The 10824-nt window shown below is 40.7% G+C and overlaps 1 protein-coding gene and 1 pseudogene across 1 annotated transcript; one reads left to right on the forward strand and one right to left on the reverse strand.

The window, feature by feature from the left end:
* Window positions 1-526: 526 nt before the first annotated feature.
* LOC138164216 (cytochrome c oxidase subunit 7A-related protein, mitochondrial pseudogene) lies at window positions 527-1794 on the reverse strand (annotated as a pseudogene).
* A 6364-nt stretch (window positions 1795-8158) lies between these two features.
* On the forward strand, window positions 8159-8737 carry LOC138169483 (ubiquitin-ribosomal protein eS31 fusion protein-like). The gene has a single exon (XM_069098959.1). It carries the CDS (start codon window positions 8241-8243, stop codon window positions 8709-8711), a length of 471 nt encoding a protein of 156 aa, XP_068955060.1. The 5' UTR covers window positions 8159-8240; the 3' UTR covers window positions 8712-8737.
* The last annotated feature ends 2087 nt before the right edge of the window (window positions 8738-10824 follow it).

The raw sequence follows: 10824 nt of genomic DNA on the forward strand, positions 1-10824 counted from the left end.
TTTTTTTTTTGCTGTGTAGGATTATCCTCAACTTTTCAGAATAAATTATTCTTGGTTATAAGCCTTTATCTTTTGCTTTGGGGGATATCTCCTTTATAGTCGCTGGCTAGCCTCCAGTGATCATGACTGGTTCTTGGTACTTGACTTCCTTCTATAATGCCTTTTCTTTGACTTAGAAGCTCTGGGTTTTGGCTATGACATTTATGGTACTTTTCTTTTTGGAGTTTTTTTCAGGAGGTAATCAGCTGATTCTTTCTTATTTTCACTTTACCCTCTGACAGATCTCTAATAGATCTGGGCAGTTTTCTTTCATGATTTCTTGAAATACAATTTCCAGGATTTTTGTGTGATCAATGTTTTCAAGGAATCCAGTAATACTTAGATGATCAATTTTATCTGTTTGTGACCTGTTTTCAAGGTCAGTTGTCCTTCGTTTATTTGTTTTTAGTCGATGCCTTCTATTTTCTTTTTTTTTTTTTACATACTGAAGAGGTCATTTAATTAAAAATAAAAACAACCTGAAACCTCTCATTCCCGTATTTATTCCACAAGCAAAAATAAATTATACCTTAAAGCTATAGCATTTAACAAGAGTAAAGAAGAAGCACCGGCAGGGATGTACTGTACAACAGTCCGGTCCAAAGTGCAAAACTTTTATTAAGAGTTGTTCTGTTCCCATGGTGGAATAAATATTGAATCTTCATCTCTGGAATATTTAAAGAGGTCAGAGATCAGGCATAAAACCCTTTTGAAACTACAGGACAAAGTTATGGGTATATGGATAGTTAACAGAAAATAATTTCTATTAACACCATGCTGCAAGATGGAAAAATTCCCAATTAACAACTAATTAATTCCCAGTGAAATTTATGGTGTCAAAAAGAACAGATTTTTTGGCACCAGGAGTTCAAGGACTTCCTGTCACTGGTGCAGCTTCAACAAATCCTCCTTTAGCCAACACATCTGGATACAGAAAGGCTTCCCCCACCTTCAGTGTGTCTCTCTCTGTCTGTCTGTCTGTCTCTCTCTCAGCCTCTGATAGGCCAACCCAGAAATCCCTGGTGGCCTCATCACAGTGATGAGCCGGCCTGCCAGCCTCTGGAGAAATAAGGGAGCCCAAATGAAAAGGGCATCATAACCTTTGCTTAAATAATAACTAACTCTTCAATATGTTTTGATAATCTACTTATTTTCAGAAACAAAACAACAAGAACTGTTCCTTATTGATAAGTCTTCTAATACTATCTGAAAAACATAAACTTACAAAGGTCAGAAAATTCACTGGCAATCTGGAAAATAGACAACTTAAAGGGTTTTATGCCAAAACTCTTATTAATGAATCAATTAGTCTTATGAACCCCATCCTATTTATTTCTGGGTTGTGAAGCCATGTAGAGAGCTATCAAGCAGTAGATGGTCCCTCCCAGTGTCAAAGCCATGGTGGTCCGATAGAGCATCTGATCAGGTAGACCATGTTTCAAGTGGACAGGTAAACCATCAGATTTCTGAAAAAATTTCTGCAGCTCAGGAACTTTGTTTTTCCCAGCATAATCATATGGAGCTGGTTCTGAGGCAAATTTCGTTGGTGTGGCAAATATGATAGGTGGTGATTCTGAAGATGCCACAGGCTTTAAACCCTGCGAGCTGTAGGCGGTCGAGGCCCAGGACCCAGCCAGCTTCTGGGTGAAGCCGCTGAACTTGTAGTACATGTCGCCCCTCAAACCGACCTCCTGAAGCCGGTATCCTCGCAGCGACGGAACCATGGAAAGCCTTCTATTTTCTTCTATGTTATCTTCTTCTGTTTCTATATTTGGAATTTGTTCTAATATTTTACATTTTCTCATGTGGTCATTGAATTCTTATTACGACACTACTTTTCAAGAAGACCATCTGTGATGATTTTCTATATATTTTTTCTAAGCTATTTATTGTCCATTCAATTTTCTTCCTCTTGAATTCCCATTTCATTTATAATTTCATTTTTTCCCCTCTTGCTTCATTTTTCACAAGTACTCTTGTAGCCCCTGTGGTAAAGGCTTTTTTTCTGTATGACTCTGCTTGTAGTTATTATGAAATTGTTCTCTTCTGGAAATATCTCTTGGACTCCATTAAGTGGGAAGGGGAAAAAAGGAAGTAAGGGAACATGCATTTATTAAGCACCTAATGTATGACAGCTACTATGCTAATCATATTACAAATATCTCATTTGATCCTTACAACCCTGAAAGATAGCACCTATTATTATCCCCATTTTACAGTTGAGGAAACTATTACAAATAGAGGGTAAATGATTTGCCCAAGGTCACACAGCTAGTGTCTAAGGCCAGATTTTAACTCATGTCTTCCTGATACCAAGCCCCACAATCTATCCGCTGTACCACTGTGATAGTAATGGCAATTAAAGATTCCCCTGTATTGGCTTGGTTTTCAAATTGATTGTGTTAAAACCCAGAGTTTGTTAATCCCACCTGTGGGATGGGCTTGTTGATGTGAAAAGAAAGTCCTGAATTGGGAGGAGCTGGTGATGTAGATTTGGAGAGACAAGAGAGAGGCGGAAGATCTTTTTTGGAAGCTGCACCTCGTGGAGAGAGACTAAGAGAATTGCTGGTGGCCGCTTTGAATTGCCCTGGACTTTTGAGACCTGCCCCCTGAGCTGCCAAGGACTGAGGAGACATGGCTGTTTTGCTGGTACTTTGTCTGTCTGTTTTGATGTTATTTTGCCAGATTTGTCCACTGGTGAAAGACTGTCCTGTTGAAGAAGTCCTGGAACCTGGCATTTGGTTAAGAAGGCCTGAGACTGTCCTGCAGACAGAGAGTGAATACTGTCCACTGGTGAGGGACAGTACTGAGAGTGAATACTGTCCACTGGTGAGGGACAGTACTGTTGTTGCAGGGGTCTGGAGACTGTCCGGCAGACAGAATGAATACTGTCCACTGGTGAAGGACAGTGCTGTTGTTGCAGGGGTCTGGGAGCCTTTCTGTTGGTTCAGAAGCCCTGAAGAAGGATTTTCTTGTTGTATGTTTACAGAAATCCTGGGAGAGGGCTTTGCTAATGTGTTCAGGGGTTCTAGGACTGTTCTACAGACAGAGGATAAATTCATGAAGGGATTGGCAATGTATCTTATGGCCTTGCTAAGCCTTGTCTCCCCAGGAACTAAGATTGCTGAGAACTTGCCTCGTGTCAAGATGAAGAAAAGACCTCCATTTGGGTATTAAGTGCTGTGTTTAAACTTGATGTAACTCTGGGGTAGATTCAATTGTGATCCAGGGGTGGGGAACTTTTGACCTTTTTGTGTTCTATGGTTGAGCAAATGAATGTATTTTACTTATGTTTGGAAACTAATCTCCATTTGAGAAGAGGGGTTTTGTGGTGGACTTAATTAAGGTATAGCCTAGGGGTGGAGAAGTATTTAGAACAGGGACTTTGTAATTGATTGAATGATTGGAAGATCCTGGGGTGGGGTAGTACTTGGAGATTATTTAATCACACTTAGTAAATGCTGTATTTTGAATGATGTCATGTTTTGATCTTCTCTGTTCTGGGTTTGTTACTGAATAAAATAGAGAGCACCTATGCTGGTATTTCGAACCTGGGAAGTTGCCTTTGCTTGGTATTACATTACAACCACCTACCTGGTGCTTCCATTGTGTTCATCATTTTCTTTTATTCACTCATATTTCTAGCCTTAGTTCTTATAAGATTAAGACTTTGCTCCAAGATCATGCTATGTCCCTTCCATAATTTGCACACTGCTGCTGCTACCATTCTTGATAGGATATCTGCTACTAGGTCCTTGTCTCTACCTTAAACTGTGTCTTCTGCCTTAGTCTCTTGATGACCTAATATAGGTCATGGCTTATCTCTGCCTTCTGCCCCAGGTGGTTGTTGAAGATCATGTAGGTCTCAGATTTCCTTCAAGACATCTAGAAGCAGACCCATGAGCACTGAATTGGTTTTGTGCCCTGCTGTGGTTCCCAATGTTCCAAAGCAATGGTTCTCAAAGTGTGGTCCAGGAATTTTGGAGGGTGGGAGGGGGCCAAAGATCTGTATTTAATTAATACTATTTTAATTTAAAAATAAATTAGATATCAATAGATATAGCCCATATAAACAAAAGCTGTTTGGAAGTATTATCAATGATTATTAAGAGTGTAAAGGGATCCTGAGACCAAAAAGTTTGAAAACTACTGTTCCAAGGAGTACATGGCCATGTCCTGTCTCCTTGGGCAGTAACTTGGGGGAAGAATGAAAGGCTGTCTCTGTCTCTAGCTTCTTTTCACATAGACCAGGACCAGGTTTTGACTTCAGACACCCAATTACTGGAGCTAGCTTGTAAAATACCTGTTTAAAGCTTGGCTGGCTTCAGGCCCATTTGTGGGAGCTTATGCTTTCTTTCCTGGAATGATCCCTCTCCCCATTTCTTCTAGGTTCCCCTTCACTAGAACTCAGATTGGCTCTATGGATCAGTCCTCCAACCTCCCCTGGACTTCTGGCCAGTTTTCCTAAGATCACACCAACTTACCTAGGGTGGCTTCTACTTGCCTCCACCAGATTCCAGACATGTTGTTGAGCACTTCGATATTGGATTAAAGAGCCTATTTCTGTTTTGCTCTGATTTTCTTAATCCTTGGTCTGTCTGGACCCATTTTCAGATATTTGCAGGGTTACATGGGAGATCTGGGCTCTTCTATGACCTTTCAGGCTGCCATCTTAACTGGAAGTCATCATGGTGAATTTCCAAATTAATAAGTATCTGGAATTCTGCCTCCAACTGGGAAGAGTCATATAAGTCAAGCCCACTTGTCTAAAGCCATTTGCTATCAGAGTTAATGCATTTTTACAGATGGCTGAGCATTTAAAGACCAGGAATAATTCCTTAATAACTTTAACTTTCTTTTTCTTTGAGGTCAGTCAAAAAGGAAAAGAACAATTCCATCTTTCAAGAGCTGCTTCAGTGTGAAAACCAAGTGTTATTGCTTGATCAGTGGACCATAAGGACAAATTATGACCTGATTGACTTGCTGAATTAAATCTTTCAGAGTAACAAAATGTCAGTCTAACCTCTAAGCCCAAAAACTGATCATTGAGAGTATACTGTCCCCTTGGGATCTGGCTACTGTTACTGTAACAGTCATACAGTCATCATAATAACTCAGATAGAATAATAACGAATGGGTGGATGGATTTATTAAGCACTTACTCTATGCAAAGTACTTTAAGGTTAATAGTGATCATTACATACAATTAATGACCCAAATGTTATGATCAACGTTGTTCTTTTAACCTCATTTCAATATTCTGTACAATTTTTTTTAGGTTCGATATGAATTTTACAAACACCTTCACAAACACAGGTTAGAATCTAACAGTTTTGTAATCCAGAGCATAAGAGGTAGTCACTAAGATAGCAATGGAACTCTCCAATCTCTTCCTTCCTAACAATTCTGTGATCATCCTCTCCTCCTGTATACTCTCTCCTCAGTAGGTTTTCATGAAATTGCTGCTGCCTCCTATCTAATGCTACGCATTCCCTTTTACTGGACATTCATACTTGTCATGGTCTTTAACAATGGGTACCCCAATGGCTCTGTATTTGACCCCATTCCCTTCTCCTTCTATAGTGTATCATTCAGTCATCTCATCAGCTCCCATGGGTTCAACTATCATATCTACACTGATAACGAACAGATTTACAGATCTTTAATCTCTCTCCTGAGCTCAAATCCAACATCACCAAGTGCCTTCTAGATATCTCCAATTGGGTGACCCATAGACATCTCAAATCCAACTTGTCCAAAACAGAATTCATATCATTCCCCCAAAATCATCCCCTCTTCTTACCTTCCCTATTACTGTCCAGAAGACACCCATCCTGCTAGTCACCCAAACTTCAAATTTCAGAGTTATCTTCAACACCTCACTTTCACCCATCCTACATATATAATCTCTTCTCCAATCTTGTTTCTGACTCCATATGTCTTTCTCTCCACTCACACAGCCACCACCTAGTATAAGTCCTCATCACCTCATGCTTGGAAGTAAAGAAAGCAGCCATTTATTAAGCACCTACTGTGTTCCAAGAACTATGCTAAATTCTTTACAAATACTATCTCATTTGACCTTCACAACAACCCTGGGTGTTATTATGATCACCATTGTACAGTGGAGGAAACTGGAAGAGAGAGTGGCTAAGTGATTTTCCCAGGGTCACAAAACTAGTAAGTGACTGAGGTCAGATTTGAACTCAGATTTCCCTGTCTCCAGATGAGGCAATCTATCCACTGTGCCACTAACTGCCAGCTTAGATTACCACAATGGCCTTCTAGTCGGTCTCCCTACCTCTCTTCTCTTCCCTCTCTAATCCATTCTCCACAGCTGCCAAAGGAATTTTCTAAACCATTGCATGTGTGTGTGCGTATGCACACACACACACACACACACACACACACACACACACTCATACACACTCATCAAACTCCAGTGGCTCCATGTTACCTTTAAATCAATATAATACAATAATTCTTATATTTGACAGTCTAGTTGATGTTTCCCACACACTACCCTCTCTCATCCAGCTGAAGTCCTCCAACCACATGCCTTTCACTAGCTATCCCCCAAACATAACATGTTGTCTCTCCTCCCTTCTGCCCCCCGGCTTCCTTGGCTTCCTTCAAGACTCAGCTTAAATCCCACCTTCTTCAACAGGCCCTTCCTATGCCCCCTGACCCTCATCCCTTCCCTCTGAGATCACCTCCTATTTACACTGCATTTTGTATGGACACAGTTATTTGTATATTTTTTTCCCCATTGGAATTTGAGCCCCTTGAATGCTGAGACACAGTGATTGTTTAATAAATGCTTGTTGACTTACTGACTCCAAGAACTCACACCATCCTTTCTCCCATCACTTCTATCTTAAAATAATGTAATCAGGGTAGGGGTGGGGGTGGGGGTGGGGGAGAGAGTCAATGTGAGACACAGTGTGAGTTCCCACACTTACCTTTCCATCATAAAAGCCAGATCTCCTCCAGAATCACCTATCAATTTGACATGAAGTTCTCTGGAACCCAACCTCAGATGCTGGGCATAAAATCAATCAGGAGGGGCAGCTAGGTGGCATAGTGCATAAGAGCGTCGGCCTGGAGTCAGGAGAACCTGGGATCGGTTCAGGCTTCAGATACTTAAAACCCACACCCACACACACACACACACACACACACACACACACACACACACACACACAAAACTGGCCGTGTAACCTTGGGCAAGTTACTTAACCCCAATTGCTTTAAAAAAAATCAATCAAGAATGCACTGGGGACAATGGTGTTCCGGCTGGGATTCCAGAGGACTTGGGGTGGGGGATAAACTGAGTAGCACAGAAACTATACCAATCACAAATACCAGTTTAGACAATGGGGATCAATTCATTCAGATACACATTCACTAAATAGAAAGTTGTGTATTTACATAAAATTAAAATGGAAATCTCCCAAATTTTTCTCCAAAGGCTCAAGCTTCTCCAACTCTCATAGTGAAGCAATAATAGAAAAAAGTCCCTTGACTATCATCCCCTCAAAAAAACCCTACTTCCACGCTGGGGCATAATGGGAACTATAACAAAAATCATATACAACTGGTTTTGTATGCTTCAAGCTTGAGGCTGACACCAAGTCAAGAGGCCTAAATGCCTCCACAGACTTTAAAAGTGCTCTCTCTTTCTGTCCTTGACCTTATTACCACATGGCTCTCTCCCATGCCCTCTTCTCACCAATTCTATTTAGATACTACAGGCCCAAGTCAGTAGTTAGCTCAAGTTGAGGGATATATGTGGTGATAGTCATTTGTGGTGACAGTTGTACAGCAGTCAGTAAAACACCACTCCCTTATACATGATATCTCAACCTATTAGAATGTAAACTTCGTAAGGGCAAAGACTTTTTGGTATTTGTATACTCAGCCCCTAACACAGAACCTGGCACACCGTACGTATGTTCTTAGAAATATTTTTTTTCCATTCATTCCTACAGTGAGGTTTTGCCAAAGTAATAGCTGTCGTCTTATACTAGATTCCAATTTTTAAAGGTAACCATAGTGACCAAAAAGCAAGCAACAAACCAGGAACTGAGAAAAATAAGGAGACAAAAGGACACAGAGAACAAAGGGAGGTAGGTGGTCAGAAGTCCGAGGAAGCGGTCTCTCTTTCGGATCCACCATCACCGGGTGGACCCAGTGCCACGATGCAGATTTTTGTGAAGACTTTGACAGGGAAGACCATCACCCTTGAGGTTGAACCATCCAATACTATTGAAAATGTCAAGGCCAAGATACAAGATAAGGAAGGTATTCCACCTGATCAACAAAGATTGATTTTTGCGGGCAAGCAACTGGCAGATGGACATACTTTGTCTGACTACAACATTCAGAAGGAATCTACCCTTCATCTTGTTCTGAGGCTTTGTGGTGGTGCCAAGAAGAGAAAGAAGAAGTCTTACACCACTCCCAAAAAGAACAAGCATAAGAGAAAGAAGGTTAAGCTTGCTGTTCTGAAGTACTATAAGGCTGATGAGAATGGCAAGATTAGCCGCCTTCGACGAGAGTGCCCTTCTGACGAATGTGGTGCTGTGGTCTTTATGGCTAGCCATTTTGACAGACATTATTGTGGCAAGTGTTGTCTAACCTACTGCTTCAACAAGCCAGAAGACAAGTAAATGTATATGTGTTAATAAAAAAAAAAGTCAACTATTCTTTGAAAAAAAAAAGTCCAAGGAAGCAATCTGAAACTTGAGAAGCTGAACATGGCAAACAGGAGACCAATGACGGCAAGAAGAGTATTGACAGTTATAACTTCTCAGCCAGGAAGCTTTCAGAAGTCTGGCTACCCTGGGTTCTGAGAACATCGGTCAATTGGAGGATCTGGCTGGGAAAGAGAATTAAGGAACCTGTCCAGGGGGAAATTCCTGACCAAAATCCACTGAAAGGAAATCAAAAAATGGATAACTAAAAACAGTCATTGTCCTAAATGACCTCACCCTGGAACATACCAATGTACTGCTTCTAGAAGTCTCAAATTCTCTACTTATGTGGTTCAAAGTCAACTCTGAATTGATTGGCTTACTTCTTTTCTAGTTCTTCACTTGACTAATAAGTGTCTCATCAGCTACAATAGATCATACAGATACTTTATTTTTCTTTTTCAAAGTCAAACAAGATGTCCTATATACTGTGGCACTTAATAAATATTAATTGGGAGAGATAATGAATGTTTGATGGAAACTTGGTCAGACTGAAATATTTATCCTAATTACTTTTGAAAATGCATTTAATAGTTGAGTGATCGCTTCTCAAAAGCACTATACAAACCTGTACATTATTAATTAATATGCTATCATTTTTAAAAGGCCTTTCCTAAATTAATTAATTAGTTATGCATAGTCAAAAGGATGAATGAATGAATGAATGAATACTTATTAAGTGCTTACTGTATGCTAAGCACTGGGGGATACAAATGTTCTCAAGGAGCCCCCTGTTCTCAAGAAGCTTACATTCTAATGGAGGAATCAACACACAGGAAAGGTTTCAGCTACAAGTAAGGAGGAAAGGTCTAATGGTGCTTAGGGTTCAGCAACAAAGTTAGTGCCTCTTCTTTGTCATTTTCACTGATAAAATCCTATCAGTTTCTCCAGATCAACAAGTGCCTTGGGGGACACCTACAGTTAGTGAGAGTAACATGGATGATGATCACAAAAAAGGAAACTGGAAAAAAGTAGGAAGAAAACCAGGAGAGAGGAGTGTCACAAAAAACATAAGCAGCTTCTCAATTTCCTTAGCTCCTCAAGAGTACAGGGGAAATCTGACGCTGTGGGTAAAATGAAAACATTCTGGGGGGCGGCTAGGTGGTACAGTAAATAGAGCACCAGCCCTGGAGTCAGGAGGTTCTGAGTTCAAATCCGACCTCAGACACTTAACACAAAAACTAGCCATGTGACCTTGTCATTTAACCCCAATTGCCCTCCAAAAAGCAAAAAAAAAAAAAGTTAGGAAGTTGTCTCTTCCCTGACCCATCACAACCCACCACATCATCTTCTTTTGGTCCTTAATGAGCCAGATTTTTGAGGCAGCTAAGTGGCTTAGTAAATGAAGCATTGGGTCTAGAGTCAGGAGGACCTGGGTTCAAATTCATCCCTCAGACACTCACTAGCTGTGTGACCTTGGGCAAGTCCCTTAACTTCTGTTTACCTTAATCCACTGGAGAAGGACATAGTAATCGACTCTAACATCTTTACCAAGAAAACCCACTTGGGATTAGCTAAGTGGTGAAGGCAGATAGATGGCACAGTGGAAAGAGACTGGGTCTGGAGAGTCGAATCCAGCCTCAGTTTGTAAAACGAGCCGAGGTAGGACATGACAACCAATCTGTACTTTTGCCAAGAAAGCTCCAAATGGGGTCACTGAGAATCTGAAATGACTGAGACAACTAAACAAGAAGAATCAGATTTTCCAAAGTGGAAATAACTCTAGCGGAAGTTTTCTTTCAAGTCACCAAAAGCCAGGAGGATGAATTTACTAAATGCTTGAAAGAAAAGCTGGCCAAAAGAATGCCTGACTGCCTGGGGGGAGCACTCATGCTTGGCTCTGGGAGTGTTCAACAGTAACAGTTAGAACACACAGACATACCTTCTCTGGGCCCAAGCTTAAAGTTGAGCCAGACGTTAAAAAGCCTGTTGGAGTCTGGTTTCTTTCTCTTTTTTTTTTTATTTTTATATTTATAGATTCCTCTCTCTCTCTCTCTCTCTCTCTCTCTCTCTCTCTCTCTCTCTCTCT

This window comes from Petaurus breviceps, unplaced genomic scaffold (genome assembly GCF_028583685.1).
Source record: "Petaurus breviceps papuanus isolate PSGF00001 unplaced genomic scaffold, PetGlider_PUasm1.0 126, whole genome shotgun sequence".
In the NCBI taxonomy this organism is placed as follows: Eukaryota; Metazoa; Chordata; class Mammalia; order Diprotodontia; family Petauridae; genus Petaurus; species Petaurus breviceps.